The sequence below is a fragment of the Pteronotus mesoamericanus genome, unplaced genomic scaffold, assembly GCF_021234165.1.
Source record: "Pteronotus mesoamericanus isolate MK-2021 breed Mesoamerican mustached bat unplaced genomic scaffold, CSHL_Meso_final contig_90, whole genome shotgun sequence".
NCBI classification, from domain to species: domain Eukaryota; kingdom Metazoa; phylum Chordata; class Mammalia; order Chiroptera; family Mormoopidae; genus Pteronotus; species Pteronotus mesoamericanus.
In genome coordinates, this window is record NW_026555277.1 from 31,911,152 (window position 1) to 31,927,208 (window position 16,057).

General features: G+C 40.4%; 2 protein-coding genes across 7 annotated transcripts in view; one reads left to right on the forward strand and one right to left on the reverse strand.

Moving 5' to 3' along the window:
- The window catches only part of TCP11L1 (t-complex 11 like 1), a 35,747-nt gene that overhangs the window by 9,156 nt on the left and 10,534 nt on the right, over positions 1 to 16,057 (reverse strand). For 4 of the 6 annotated variants that reach the window (XM_054585950.1, XM_054585953.1, XM_054585951.1 and 1 more), the window contains 6 exons: positions 14,816 to 14,936; positions 13,903 to 14,123; positions 8,083 to 8,219; positions 5,991 to 6,187; positions 2,712 to 2,893; positions 637 to 809 (listed from right to left, as the gene is read on the reverse strand). In XM_054585950.1, coding sequence (XP_054441925.1) covers positions 637 to 809; positions 2,712 to 2,893; positions 5,991 to 6,187; positions 8,083 to 8,219; positions 13,903 to 14,123; positions 14,816 to 14,936 — 1,031 coding nt within the window. Of the gene's footprint in view, positions 1 to 636; positions 852 to 2,711; positions 2,894 to 5,990; positions 6,188 to 8,082; positions 8,220 to 13,902; positions 14,124 to 14,815; positions 14,937 to 16,057 lie in introns of all 6 variants that reach the window. The other 2 variants (XM_054585954.1, XM_054585955.1) reach the window with 2 other exon arrangements.
- Positions 15,184 to 15,552, forward strand: LOC129080483 (NADH dehydrogenase [ubiquinone] 1 beta subcomplex subunit 4-like). Its single transcript, XM_054585956.1, has one exon. It carries the CDS (start codon positions 15,184 to 15,186, stop codon positions 15,550 to 15,552), a length of 369 nt encoding a protein of 122 aa, XP_054441931.1.

The window sequence follows — 16,057 nt, forward strand, 5'->3', positions numbered from 1 at the left end:
GGATGTCCAATCACCCTGTTCCGAAGTCAGGTTAGTTTTCTAAGGTTCCCAGAGCTGGAAGCCGCACCCAGAAGTATTGGTCCTCATATCATTCCTACCTGAGGGCTGGTTTTTATCTCTATGTCTATAACTGGCTGCTACTAAACCACCAGGGTGTCAGGGGTCTATCTACAGGCTTTCTTGCATCTCTACCAAGGTCGATAACATTAATCTTGATGATCCAAGGACCTGGCAATTATCTTCATGGAGCTGCTTCGGAGTGATCGCACAGGTGACACTGTGACCAACGCAGGGCTGGGATTAAATAATTAAAAAACAAAACACTAATCCATGTAACTCTTTTTTGTATATAAAATATGAGAAAAAGTTAAAGAGCATTCTTTTATTAAGAATAATTTTTTAAAAAATCGTAGTATTAGAAGCAGGCCCACCACTGGGCCAGCCTTCTACTCCACACTGAAATCTGATCACCACGAACCATTCAGCTTTTGCTGGAGCAGGCTTTTGCACCAAGGCCTGTAATTTCCAAGTCGCAGCCTTCAGAACAGTGATACCTGCCTGGTCACTTGCCCAAGCCTTTGGGTCCCTCTAATCACGTTGTGGTGATCCCTGCTTCCTGCCTTCCCCTAAACGTACCCATGATCCTGCGGATGGGGTCATCAGGACTGGCCACGGCCTGGATCTGGCCCTTGAGCACGGTCTCCTGGTCCGTGGTAAAGGGGGTGAACCCACACAGGGAAAGGCGGCTGCTCACCTCCAGGCAGACTTTCTCCCCAATGGTAGTCAGGGCATCCTTCAGATGGAAGGAGCTTGAGCAGAGAACGGAAAGGAAAAGCCAGGCAAGAGAGAACCTATAAACAAAGTGCACATCTGCCCATGCCATGGTGAGTCATAATAACCAATTCATGGACTGATGTGTGCGAAGGGAACATCTGTGGCTCCCCTCCCTACCCTAACCTCTCAGGCTGCGTACACCTGACCTGATTCAGGGACTGTCCCTCTCCCCGATCCCCTCCCTCCCTTCCTCTCTCTCTCTCTTCCCAACCCCAGAAAGGACAGTGGGAAGGGGAGAACTCAGACTATATCAGGACCAAAAACCCCAAACCCAACCTGCTACTAGCATCTGTGTGCTGAAATAAGCCTGGCATTGACTGAAGGAAATCTTGAATATCTCTGGAACAATACACTTTGGAACCAGAAATTTGGTAGCTATGGGACAGAAGTGGGAAACTTTTCATTCAATACCCTTCTACCCTTTTGATTTTCAAAGCACATGAGTGTACTAACTACTTTAAAAGAATGAACAAAATTGAAATCTAAAGGTTAGGAAAACTAGTATTTGGGGTTCCTGGGGCCTCCAGGCTCTCAAGCACCTACTGGGAGCCTCCTGCTGGTGGGTATTCTGTGAGAAAGCAATTAATTGCCTTTGTTCCGGCTGAGGTTCTTTGAACAGGGGAGTTAATGGAAGCAGATGCGCAAGCCTGGGACTCACTGCTGGCACAGCTCTGGCTGCCAGGGTGACCGGCCGCGCAGGGCTGGACTCCTAAGGAAGCGCCGAATGCGGCCCCTCTCATCAGCTTTGGCACAGCAGTCCTACTGGAGGGGTCCTAGGTGACAGCTCAGCGTCACACCTGTACAAGGGCCTCAGGCTAAGCCTCAGCTCAGCAAACACCGTCCTGGCCTAAGTCAAGACTATTGAACCCCTAGTACCGACATGTGGACACGCTCCTCACTGCACCAAACACATGCATGCTTTGTGCAAACTCAGCAGTAAAATCCCTCTCTTTTGTAAGGATGAGAGTATCTGGGACATCCCTCTTGGAGAATGATCTGAAGTGTACCTCATCGGACCTTGTTGACTTAGAACCACTCAAAAATATTGTCTATGCTGTGAACCACATAAATCGCCTAATCTGATTTCACTGCAAGAGCAGTTAGAGCAGCTGCCCTCAGAAGTGTGGATTAGTGCTGGCTGATAAAATAATCCATTTATACCCAGCACAAAATGTCTATGAGGAATGTGCAAATGGCAGAAAACTTTAATCATATACCATATTTTGCCAAGTATAATGCGCTCCCATGTATAATGTGCACCCATGTTTTTGTGCACTCTATACACGGGATTATTATACCCATGCTATATAATCATTATAGCCATGTTAATGCGCATACTTATTTTTCCCTCGAAAACTGGGGCAAAAAAGTGCACACTATACATGGCAAAATATGGTACATGCAACTCTGAGGAATACAGCTTGTTTGTCATTTGTACTTTCCCTAGGGCTATGTTGTCCAAACTGTTAGTTGGTTGTAAAAGCAAGTCAGTGGGTAGCAAATAGTATTTTTTGATGGAATAGAATAGAAATATCAGGGTGTATTAAGCATAGTTAGGAGAAGTTTCACTTTGCGAAAGTTTTATTTCAACTACACAACAGAAAATAAATTTCTTAGTATGGGTCCTAATCAAAAACATTTGAAAGCCATTATCCTAGAGCCTTGCAAACCTCAGAGCTGATTCTAAGTTTGACCAAACGACTGAGTAAATTCTGCGGAGGTAAAGGAAGTTGGAGAGCAAAGTTTCCTCTCGGTTCCTAGAGAATGCCCCGGATTCTGCCCTGCACTCAGGGACCCCACCTCCAGCCTGCTCTCTGCCCACTCACTGCCTCCCACCCACCCATTAAAGGTCCATTCCACAGCTTTTAGCCACTTACGGCAGATGCATATCTGTCAGCAGGATCTTCACGATCATCTTGAGTTTCTCAGCGAAGTTGGCCTGGCTGGAAATTCCTGAGGCTGCCATGCTGAATGTGACCAGCAACACGGCCCCCAGGGTGGTCAGTTGCTCCAGCTGGAGCTGGAGCTCTTGGAAGCGAGACTGGTCCATCAAAACTGTCTGCAATGAAAACAATAAAAACCATCCCTGAGGTGTAGACTCGGGCTGGCCAGCAGAGGGCAGTGGGGCCGCAGCCAAAGTTTCCCTCAGATTTTTTTAGTCATTTCAGAGCCATAAAGGAATCATGTGTGGATTATCCTTCCATCACAGAGTCCCTTCTTCCTCAAAAAGGCTGCAGTAGACCACACTAAGAACATGAGGCAGACTGGGTGTGACCGAGATTCTGTCTTTTAATAGCAGCATAGCAGCATGACCTCATGAAACTTTTTCCAACTCAGCCCTATGCAGAACGAGGATTCCTACTTCACAGGGCTGTTTTAAAGACGAAAAGAACCCCACGCATATGAAGTGGCTGGCAGAGCCAACACTCAATAAATAGAAGTTATATCATTAGATAGGAAAGAGTAAGGAGACACAGAGTGAGGGACTCATCCCAGCTTGTCCAGGACTATCTTGGTTTTAAAACTGAAATTCCTGAGCCCAAGAACCACCATCACCATTGTTAGAGTGAAATGCGCCATCTCTCTGACTCCACCTGGTTCCAGACCTTTGGGCTAACAGATCCTGCTTCCTCTGGCATACAGACATGCTAAACATCGAGGAATTCTGCTTGTGGCTTGAGCTTTACAAAATCAGCCCTTCCCCTGTTCCATTCCCTTGACGTAAAAGAAGCCTGAACTCTGTACTTTCTGAAGGTGGGCTGGAGCACTAGGTCTCCTATCTTCGTAGCTGGTGCTTTCTGGATCAATAAACCGTCCCTTACTTTAGATTCTGACGTCCTGAGTGTTAGCCTTTCCAAGCGGCAGGCACATGGACTTTGGACAGGTAACACCAGTCCTTCCCATAAACACACCCCAGTCCTGGGCAGAGCAGACAGTTCAGTCACTCTGTCTGGGACCGAGCGAAGGAAGGGAGAAAGTCCTTGAGGGCAGAGCCGACACTTACTCACCCTCAGCACCTAGCACCGAGGAGGCTCTCAAGAATTGCTAAGTGAATGAAGAAAAGAGGAAAATGAACAGTAAATAGAAAAGGTGAGAATGACATATAACAACCCAGAGCCTCCTGGAAAGCAGCCAGAGTGCATTTCCCTGACCATGTCCTTGTGTTAAAGACACCCCGGGGTCCTACCGGGGCCAAGTCCCCTGTGTGGAGTGAGGGAAAGCGATAGAGAGGATGAGGAGATATGGCTTGTGATCTCATTTTTTACAGGTTAATCAAATAAACTTAATGACCCATTTCGCTGAAAGAAATTGATATACCAAATCAACTTATAACAATTTGGGGTCTTAGCCCAGTCTTCCTCTAAGGAAGTAAAAACTATCTTTGAAGACTGAGACTCTATTGTTAAACACAGATGCTTCAACTGACCTCTCATTGGCTTTCTTTTTTTTTTTTTTTTTACTTCATTTTGCTAGACAGCAGTGCCTTGGCTTGTGATGCCTCTCAATACTCTGCAGCAGGTGAGTTTAGGATGTGAAAGGATTTCCAAGGACCAATTCTAAGAGTAAAATCATTGTCCCCAGTGAAAACACCATCCTCCTCACAGCTATTTTTTTAAGGCTGAGAACTGCCTTCGAGGAGAAAACATGCCACTATTCAGAAAGCAATTGCCTCCTATCGCCTACCCTCTACTCCCTACTCCCAACTCAGCACCCTTTTTAGAGCCTCCTCTGGAACTAAACAGAGAACTCAGAGGCAAGAGGTAAAACCTTAGGCTTACAATGAATGTCTTGAAAAAAAAAAAAAGGAACTTAGAGATAAGGACAGAGAAGTAGCAGCATCTGAGGCTAGAGATCAGAAGCCTGAGTGCCCTCAAAAAAGGGAGGGGGATCCGTACACCAAACCCACTGTTTGCAGACTGATGGGGAAATCCTTGTTAGTCACCTCCTCAAAGGACTACCGCAAGTAGAGGTATTTATTGTGAAAAACACACAAAGAAAAGTCACTGCTCGGCATGGAAGGGAAGAAGTTTCCTTAGATAAAATTGAAAGGCGACATCACGGCTACTGTTTCATCAAGGTGAGTAACAACGGGCCAGTAGTTCAGCAGCATAAGCTGGAAGCCCCATACTCTATAGATGGGATTGTAAAATGAGCAGCTACTTTGGAAAACAGTGTGGAAGTTCCTCAAAATGTTAAACTTAAAAGTCACCACATGACCCAGCAACTAATCCTAGGTACATACCCAAGAGAATTGAAAACATATGTTCACACAAAAACTTGTACACAAATGTTCATAGCAGCACAATCCACAATAGCCAAGGAGTGGAATCCAAATGTCCATTAACTGATGAGTGAATAAACAGTATGTGGTGTAGCCACACAGTCTTAAAAAGAAAGGCTGACATGTGCTACAACGTGGATGAAACCTGAAGACATTTTGCTGAGTGAAGTAAGCCAGACACAAAAGGACAAATATAATTTCACTCCCATGAGGTAGCTAGAGCCATCAAAATCAAAGGCACCAAGTAGAATGGCGGTTGGCAGGGGGAGGGAAGGATGAGCTACTGTTTAAAGGGCACAGGGTTTCAATCTGAAGACGAAGAGTCCTGAAGAGGAACGGTGGCGATGGCTGCCCGGGAGGGCGAATGTCCTTAACACCACTGAACTGTACACTCAAAAATGATAAACTTCGCAATGTGTATTTTACCACAGTAAGAAAAATACAACTTTTTAAAAAAAAAGAATGACATACTGACCCTACTGACACATGCTACAACATGGATGAACAGAACTAAGGAGACTCAGTGAAGGAAACCAGGCACCAAGGCCGATATTGTATGGTTCCATTTATTTAACCATGTCCAGAACAGGCAAATCCGTAAAGACAGAAAGTGGATTAGGGGTTGTTGGGGGCAGGGGATGGGTAGTGACCGCTTACGGGTACAGCGTTTCTTTTTGGGGTAATGAAAATGTTCTGACGTGAAATAGTGATCATGGTCACATTACTCTGTGAATATACCCAAAACCACTGAATTGTACAATTTAAAAGGGGAAATTCTGTGGTATAACGAATTATATCATAATAAAACTATTATTTTTTAAAAGTTCAGCAGCTCAAAAAGAAATGAGCAGTTAGGCTGCCCTGGAGCACTCACCTCAGGGAAAGGTCTCTGGAGGCGGTCCCATTTCAGAAGCTTCAGGTAGGCGTAATTCTGGACAGTGACAGGATTTGGCAGGAGACCGTCCCCAGAGCCAGTGGCTCCTCCCCCAGCTGGCAGGGCATTTTTATACCTCTGATTCATAAGGTCATCTGCGGCTTCTTCCAACCACTGGGTGACGAAGTCCAGGGAATCTGTGAAGAACAAGGCTGTGAACGTTACTGACGCTCGGGAGGGATGCTTCTCGGATTACGTTAGGGAAGGTAAGATCATCCTGGAGGTGTGGTGCGGTGTAGAGTATGGACTTTGGAATCAAATAGAACCCGGTTCAAATCACAGTATCGCTAATTACAGGCAGAACGATCTTAGGCAAATCATAATCTGAGTATCAGATTCCTAAAATACAGAAACGTACATCATGTCATAGTCTGTAGTGAGGATTAAACAAGGTCGTGAATATAAAGCACCTAGCCAGGTCTTGTACCTACAATGTTCGACAAACCTTCGCTCTCTTCTCTCCCACCCTGGCTTTTCCTTGTCTAGATCTTGGCCTCGTATCAACCCGCTTTACTACCAGCCTTGCGGGAGATGAGCTCTGTCAGCTGTCTGATGCATAGTACACAGCATTTGGAGCACTGTCGGGGGACCAATTGTCTTTCATCTACCATCACACTCTCCCTTCTCGTCTAAGCTCAGTAATACATCCGCGTCTCTGAGGGACATAAGAGAAGGAAAATGAGGTTCCTGTCCACATTAGCTGAGCACCAAATCCCTCTGACAGGTCCTGGAACATGCTGTAGTGCTGCCAGCGGAATCCACCTTGACTCCAGTGGGCAGCTGAGGTCATGGCTGGAGTGCACTGTTCGCTGCTGTGAGAGGACACACCTCTGCTTCTGTCAACACAGTGAGAACACCGAGCTCTGGGTTCTGAACTTTGCTCTTCCTTTAGCCTCTGCCAGCAGCACTCTCTGCAGCCCCAGTTCTGGGAAACCTCAGCTTTTACACTGTGAGTAATAGGTACCAGACTCTGGTCAGTTCAGGGACTGGTGTCACGCGTCCATTCCAGCAGCGTGTCCTTCACTGGGCCCCTGCTGCTGGCATGTGGCTCCCACGCTAAGGCTCTTCAGCCTGTCAAGCTGCAACCCTGAGTGTCTCCCGAGGGGCATTACAATACTGCTTGAGGAAGTGCTCTGTGTGGTCAATCAATTCTGGTCAAAAATCTCTCAAAATCAATGTCCACATCTGTAAAATGAGGTTAAAAAATAGGGCCTACCTCATAGGCTTAGTTGTGAGGGTTCTATATGTCAATGCACGTACATCCTAGTGAGTAATAAATGTTAGTCAGTCTTCCTCCAGGACTGATACTTCTATTCTGCCCTTTCCTTCTCTTCCTGGCCCCAGCACCATCTCGAACTCCTTTCTCTGGAGCTGGATGAGCAACTGCTCCGGGCCGAATGAGCTATTCTCGTCAGGCAACACAATCTATACCAAGCCTGTCACCTTCACCGGACGACCAGCAAAGTCAGAGGTTAAAGGGGACTAGGCATATAGGTTGGACCTGAAGACTGCAATTTACCCAATTTACAACTGCCAATGCAGAGACCTACGAAGGGCCCTAGAAATGCAACAGAGGTTTGAATTCTAGAGTCATCCATTTCCCACAGTCATATGAGAGGTTCATAAAAATAAGACTTTTTCTGGGTCTGAAAACAGGAGATTTATGAATACGAAACAAAAGAAACATGAAATTAGAACAGGGAATTCAATGGTCACAAAAAGTTTGTCATGTTTTTAACATCAAGGTCAAGCATATAATTTATCTCAAACTGGTATCTTCATTAAAAGCCTATTTAAGACTTCTTCCTTCAAATTTCTATTCTTATATCCTTCTTACCGTTCTCTTGCTTGTCAATTAAATTTTCTTTTCAAGTAACAATATCTTGTCTTCTTCTCTTCTGTCTTCAAATTAGACCATTCTCATATTAAATTTTAGTTTTGTTTTGAAAGTAATATTGTTATGCAACAAGCTACTGCAAGAAAAATGAAAAAACAAATACAACAAAAGAATACCACAAAACATTACACGTACTTGGCTGCTTCTCCAAAAGCTCCTGAAACTTTCTCCTTTCATATTCAACTGACTGCTGCATGAGATGTGGCCTAATGCTACTGACAGCAAAGTTCGCCATGTCCACTTTCATTAGGTCTAACACAGAAAAAATTGCCCTAAAAGAAAAGAGATAAAAGGATTTAGAGCTGACAGTTGTAAACATTGTTCTTACAAAAAGAGGTGAATTGATCTAAGACTGTCTTTTCATCTCAGAAAAGGTAACAAGAAAAGCTAGAAAAATCATGAGAAAGTAGATTAAGAAAAGCAAATTTAAAAAAAACACAAAAACTTAAATAATGGTTTGAAAAGGCTGCAAATTTTTAAGTTGCTTTCAGTCTCCACCCCTTGCCCCCAAGCAAACACAGCTCCCCCCATGGCCTGTCTAGACCAGAATGCATTCCTTGGCTTTGGGTCAGCGCCCCTGGCAGCCACAGAGGAAGGAAGGAGCCCAAGACTCATGGTAGTAAAGGGCAGAGAGCTCACCACCTGGTTGCTACTTTCACATAGGTTAATTCACTTTCCTAAGAAAGAAAGAAAATTAACTCCCCTTGCTCCTCTCCCCTTACCCCGGTCTTTTTCAGTTTTGGGGCATGCTTTATTTTCTAGTTCTGGTGGCATAACTGCTGTTTCATTCTCTAAATGTACCCAATGAGCAGACTTGATGTAGTCATCCCATTTTAAGAACCTATCTTTAGGAAATATCCTAAAATACAGAAACAAGCCAAGTTTCCTGCAGACAGATGTTCATTGCAGGTTAAACAGTAAAAAATTATACATAATCTAAGTGCCCATTTTAACAAAAAAGTTAATTATATGCAAAGAATATTTTGCAGCCATTGAAAGTTCATACAGAAGTTTTTAAAAATAAGTTGTTTATAAAAGGACAATGTAAGAGATACTTGTGGTGTTGAAACTGTTCAGTATCTCTGATTTTTTTCATTTTTCTAATCCCCACCTGAGGATATATTCATTGATTATAGAGAGGAAGGAAGGGAAGGAGTTAGGGAGTGAGGAGGAGAGAGAGAAACATGGATGTGAGAGAGAAATATCGATCGGATGCCTCCTGTATGAACCCTGACCAGGGATCAAATCCACAACTTAGGTATATGCCCTGACTGGGGATTGAACCCACAACCTTTTGGTGTACAGGATGATGCTCCAATCAACTAATATTCAGTTCAGTGTCTTGAATGCAGTGGCAGATACACAAACTTACACAGGTTTTTATGTAACAAAATCATATAAAACAAGATCCATATATATGCTGTCTCCAAGAGACCTACCTAAGAATGAAAGATACACACAAGCTAAAAGTGAAGGGATGGAAAAAGATATTTCATGCAAATGGAAATGAAAAAAAAGTTGGGGTAGCAATACTCATATCTGACAAAATAGACTTTAAAACCAAGTCTATCGTAAGAGACAAAGAAGGACACTATATAGTCATAAAGAGAACAATCCAACAAGAGACTATAATCTTAGTAAACATTTATGCACCCAATATAGGAGCACCTAAATATGTAAAGCAAATCTTGATGGACATAAAGGGAGAGACTGACAGTAATACAGTCATAGTAGGGGATTTTAAGACCCCACCGACATCAATGGATAGAGCTTTCAGACAGAAAATCAACAAGGAGACAGCTGCCTTAAATGACACTAGATCAAATGGATTTAATTGAAATCTTCAGAGCATTTCATCCCAAAGCAGCAGAATATACATTTTTTTCAAGTGCACATGGAATGTTTTCTAGGACAGACCACATGTTAGCACACAAAACAAGTCTCAATAAACTTAAGACTTATATCATATCAAGCATCTTCTCTGATCATAATACTATGAAACTAGAAATCAGTCACAAGAAGAAAACTGAAAAATATACAAAGGCATGGAAGCTAAATAATAAGTTATTAAACAATTAATGGGTCAATAACAAGATCAAGGAAGAAATCAAAAGATAACTTGAAAGAAGTTAAAATGAGAACAGAACAACCCAAAATCTGTGGGACACTGAGAAAGCAATCCTAAGAGGGAAATTCATAGCATTACAGACCTATATCAAGAAACAGAAAGCTCAAATAAAAAATCTAACTTTACACTTAAAGGAACCTGAAAAAGAACAACAAACAAAGCCCAAAGTGAGTAGATGGAAGGAAATAATAAAGATGAGGGCAGAAATAAATGAAATAGAGTCTAAAAAAACAATATAACAGATCAATGAATCCAAGAGCTGGTTCTTTGAAAAGATAAGGAAAACTGAGAAGCCTTTAACCAGGCTGATCAAAATAAAAAGAGAGAGGCCCCATACAAATAATATCAGAAATTAAAGAGGAAAAATAACAATGGACACTAAAGAAATACAAAGGATTTAAGAAAATATTATGAACTATATGCCAACAAATTGTACAATCTGGACAATGTGGATAAATTCCTAGAAATATACAATCTTCCAAAATAAATCAGGAAGAATCAGAGAATCTGAATAGACAGATTACACCTAGTAAAACTGAAGCAGTAATCAAAAAAAATCCTATCAAACAAAAGCCCTGGATCTGATGGCTTCACAAGTTGCTACAACATTCACAAATCAATAAATGTGATAAACCACATAAACAAAATGAAGAATAAAAACCATATGTCATATCAACAAATGCAGAAAAAGCATGTGACTAAATCCAGCACCCATTTATGATAAAAACTCTCAGCAAAGTGGAAATAGAGGGAACATACTTAAACATAATAAAGGCCATATATGACAAACCCACTGCCAGCACCATACTCAACAGACAAAAAAATACAAGTGTTTCCTTTACGATGTGGAACAAGACAGGGATGTCTGCTTTTACCTCTCTTATGCAACACAGTACTGGAATCCCTAGCCACAGCAATCAGACAAGAAAAAGAAATAAAAGACATCCAAATTAGAAAGGAAGAAGTAAAACTGTCATTTGCAAATGACATGATACTGTATGTAGAGAACCCTAAAGATTCCACCAAGAAACTACTAGAACTGATAAGTGAATTGAGTAAAATAGCAGGATTCAAAATTAATATCCAGAGATAAGATGCATTTTTATATGCCAATAATGAACTACCAGAAAGGGAATTTAAAAACTAATCCCATTCATAATTGCTTCAAAAAGAATAAAATACCTAGCAATAAATTTAACCAAGGAGGTAAAAGACCTATAGTTGGAATAGTATAAGATGCTGAAGAAAATTGAAGAAGATACATATTGGTGGAAGCACATACCATGTTCATGGACAGGACAAATTAACCTCACTAAAATGTCCATACTATCCAAAGCAATCTATGGATTCAGAGCAATTCCTATCAAGATACCAATGACCTACTTTACAGAACTAGAACAAATATTTCAAAAATTTATACGGAACCACAAAATGCCCTGAATAGTAACAGTGATCTTTAGAAAGAAGAACAACATTGAAGGAATCATGCTAACTAACATCAAACTATACTCTAAGGCCATAGTAATCAAAACAGTATGATACTGGCATAAACACAGACACATATATCAATGGAACAGAATAGAGAGCCCAGAAACAAACCCATGCCTTTAGAGTGAATTAATATATGGCAACGGAAGCAAGCCCATACAATGGGCTAAAGATAATTTATTCAATACACGGTATTGGGAAAATTGAACAGATATATGCAGAAAAATGAAACTAGACCACCTTCTGATGCCAAACACAAGAATACATTAAAAACGAATCAAAGACTTAAAAGTTAGACTCAAAATCATACAGATCCTAGAAGAAAACACAGGCAGTAAAATCTCAACATTGCTCCTGGCAGTATTTTTTCAGATCTATCTACCCAGCAACAGGAACAAAAGAAAAAATAAACAAATGGGACTAAATCAAACTGAAGAGTTTTTGTACAGCAAAGGATATAATCAACCAAATAACAAGACACCCCACTGTATGGGAGAAATATTTGCTGATACACCTGATAAGGGTTAATATCCAAAATTTATAAAGAATTTAAAAAACGCAACAGAAAAAAAAAACAATTAAAAAATGGGCAAAGGACCTGAGTACAAACTTCTCCAAAGAGGACATACATATGGCCAACAGACATATAAAAAGATGCTCAACATAACTAATCATCAGGGAAATGCAAATTAAAACCACAATGAGCCCTGGCTGGTGTGTCTCAGTGGACTGAGCATGGGCTTGCAAACTGAAAGGTCACAGGTTTGATTCCCAGTTAGGGCACATGCGTTGGTTGCCAACCAGATCGCCAGTTGGGGGCATTCAAGAGGCAACCAATCACTGTTTCTCTCGCACATTGCTGTTTCTTTCCTTCTCTTTCTCCCTCCCTTCCCCTGTCTCTAAAATAAATAAATAAAATCTTTTAAAAAAATTAATAGAACCACAATGAGATATCACCTCACACCTGGCAGAATCGCTAACATCAATAAATCAACAAACAAGTGCTGGCAAGGATGTGGAGAAAAGGGAACCCAAGGTGCGCTGTTGGTGAGAATACAGACTGGTGCAGCCACTGTGGAAAGCAGTATGAAGTTACCTCAAAAAATTAAAAATGGAACTGCCTTATGACCCAGCAATTCCACTTCTGGGAATTTATCCGAAGAGACCAGAAACACTAATTTGTAAGAATATCAGCACCTCTATGTTCATTGCAGTGTTATTACCAAGAGCCAGTATTTGGAAGCAGCCCAAGTGGACATCCATCAGCAGATGAGAGGATAAAACAACTATGGGACATTTACACAATGCACTACTACTTGGCCGTAAAAGAAAGAAGAAAATTTTACTTTGTGACAGCACGGATGGACCTGGAGAATATTATCCTAAGTGAAAAAAGCCAGTCATAGGAAGACAAGTACGATACGATTTCACTCATATGTGGAATCTAATGAACAAACTGAACTAACAAGCAAAATAGAGACAGACTCAGAGAGCAGGCTGACAGCTCTGGGAGAGGCATGGGGGGTGGTAGGACTGAGGAAAAAAGGGAAAGGACTCATGGACAAGGACTATAGTGTGGTGATTTCAGGGGGGGTTGGGGGAGCTGGAGGTGGGAAAGGTTAGGGGAATAAACAGTAATGGAAAAAAAACAATAAAAATGGTTTTAAAAAATTCCCAGGCAGCATCATGTCAATTCTCTACCCATATTAGCATAAAAATCATATAAATTTAATCATAATTATATATATATTTAAATATAAACATGCTGAAGACCAATGATTGTTAATATGGATGGTATGTTAGTTAATAGGATTACATTAATGTTAAATTTATTGAATGTCTTATTTTTATATTGATTACGTAGGAGAATGTCTACATTTTTAGGAGATACTTGCTGAAATATTTAGGGCTGAAATATTTAGGGCTGAAATGTCACAATGTTTGCCATCAACCCTCACAAGGCTCAGGAGAAAAAAAATACACACACATCCATACATACTCACATATATATAAAAAGAAAGCGAATTGACAAAATGTTAAAAACTGGTTGATTTACATTAAGGATATATGAGTGTTAATTATATTGTTCTGTAGGTTTGGAATTTTTCAACAAAAAAGCTAATGGTAAATAACTAAAAATACATATATCAACATAATTAACAGTGATAGTGCCTTTTGGTGGTAAAATTATGGCTGATTTTTTCCTCTCTTTCTACCTTTCTATATTTTATAAAGTTTGCTTTTAAATTTTTTAAAAAGCATGAGTATCTATACTTGTCTAAATTTATAAATACGCTGTGTTTTAGGTGCACTTAATGTGATTAACACAATTCTCATACCTGAAAAGTGGAACTATTTCCTTAATGTCCTTTAGTTTCTTAACTTCCTCATCTCGGGCAGGTGCACACAGTGTCCCCATCATGCCAATAACGAATTCTGCCAGCTTGGAAATGTCTAGGGCCCCATTCTCTGCCTCCTGCTTTATCAGATCCAGATCCAAGACTTCCGTAATCTGGTTTCTCAGTCTAGTGTGACCAGGCAGCAAGAAAGATAAGAGAGTCTGCAAAAAAGCACAGCCAAGCTTAATCAGCTTCTTAGTCAGATATTTTTGATTATAAATAAAGGAATTTAAGTCTAGCCAAATGAGGATTTAGGAATTGTTACTATAATGTTACATATTTTAACCTCTTATTCAACAAACATGTCTACAAATCATTTAGACTAAGTTTTCATTTAAGTTCCAGGTAGCAATCAACTGGATACAATGTAACTAAAAGTGAGAAAAGTAAAATACATTAATTAACATGAGCCTGTGAACCACAGATGCCAATTTCCATGGACACATCTTTTCTCTGATACTACTGCTAAAGATATTGCAAAAATGTCACTGTCTTCCTTTCACATACTGCCTTCTATAGTCCACAGGCCGAATCACTTTTTGACCACCAAAAAAGGAATGTGTCCATACCTATTAAAAATTTTATAAATCACCTACATTTCATAAAAGAAATTGTTTTCTTGAAATAATTCTCTTTTTAAAAATACTTTTTGTCTACAAAGAAATGAGTTCAGGTTATCACAGCTTGTCTGAAATTTTAAAAAGGGCATTAAGCCAAAAATACTCTTAATCCACATTTCGACAAGTAATTGAACTCAATCCTTTGATTTCTTTAGTCTTCTGGAACAGTAACACAGAGAGGTTGAATATTCCTAACACACCAGAAAAACACCACAATTTGCTCTTCGCATTACCTCTTTGATCTCTCCAACAAGTTTAATGGCATGGTCATATGTTGGGGGATCTTCACTTAGCTGGACACTCAAGCAATCCCAAAAAGCTTTATGTACAATCTCCTTTACTCTCTTCTCCAAACTGAAGGCAAAACAAAAAAAAAAAAAAAAGCAAAAACAAAGTATTTGAGCCTCAACTTATTATTTATTAAAAACAGCTTTCTTGAACTATGGTTTACATACTGTAAAATTCACCTGTTTTAAGCATACTGTTCAAAGATTTTAGTAAATTTATTATGTTATGCAACCATAACCACAATCCAACCTCAAAACACTTCCGTCACTCTAATAAGACCCCATGTGCCTGAATTGTGCACCAAGTTCCCAACATGTCATTCCTTGAGCACAAGCCATCGTGCCTGGCCACCTTGTTCCCTACCTTTGACCCAGCTCAATACAGCATATTTCTGGGAACCCGGAAGGTTCAGGCCAAGTCATTGGCCATAAGACTCTGGCTTAAAAGGGAGTACCTGCTTCAGTACAACAACGCCAGACGCCGAAGGCCCATCAAAAATCCTGCTTTGACTCGTTGGACCTATGCAAGATCAGCAACTGTCTATTCCAATTTCAGACCCACTCTCAAGACCTCATTCTTAGGAGCTGTGACTGGAATTGACCCCCTCTTCTTCTGGCATTACGTTTTTAAAACTGATAGAGATATGAAAGAAAAACATATCCAGGAAGAAAAATTGGATTGAACATTTAACATCTCATATTAAGTCTGGCAATGAGGACTACATAGCATTAAAAAAAAAAAAAAAGAATACCCCTTGTGCCCATTAGCAGTCACTGCCCAGTTCTACCCCAACTCCAGGAAATTATTCATTTACTCTCTGTCTTTGTAGATTTCACTTTTCTGGATGTTTCATGTAAATGGAATTGTACAGTATGTAGACTGTGTGTCTGGATTCTTTTACTAGGCAAAATGCTTTCAGGCATCTCATCTATATAAATGTATCAGTGCTTTGATCCTTTTGATGACTGAATGTATTCCATTATATGGATATATCTCATTTTATTCATCTATTCTTGTGTTGGTAGACATTTGGATTATTTCTATTTTTTGGCTATTATCAAATCACTTTAAAAAACACAAATCCTATGAGTTTAGGGTGAGATATTTTTTAAGTAATCTGGATAAATGAAAGATTTACCAGATATTCTTAAATAAATCACATACTTTATCTTTAGTTAGTGATTTAT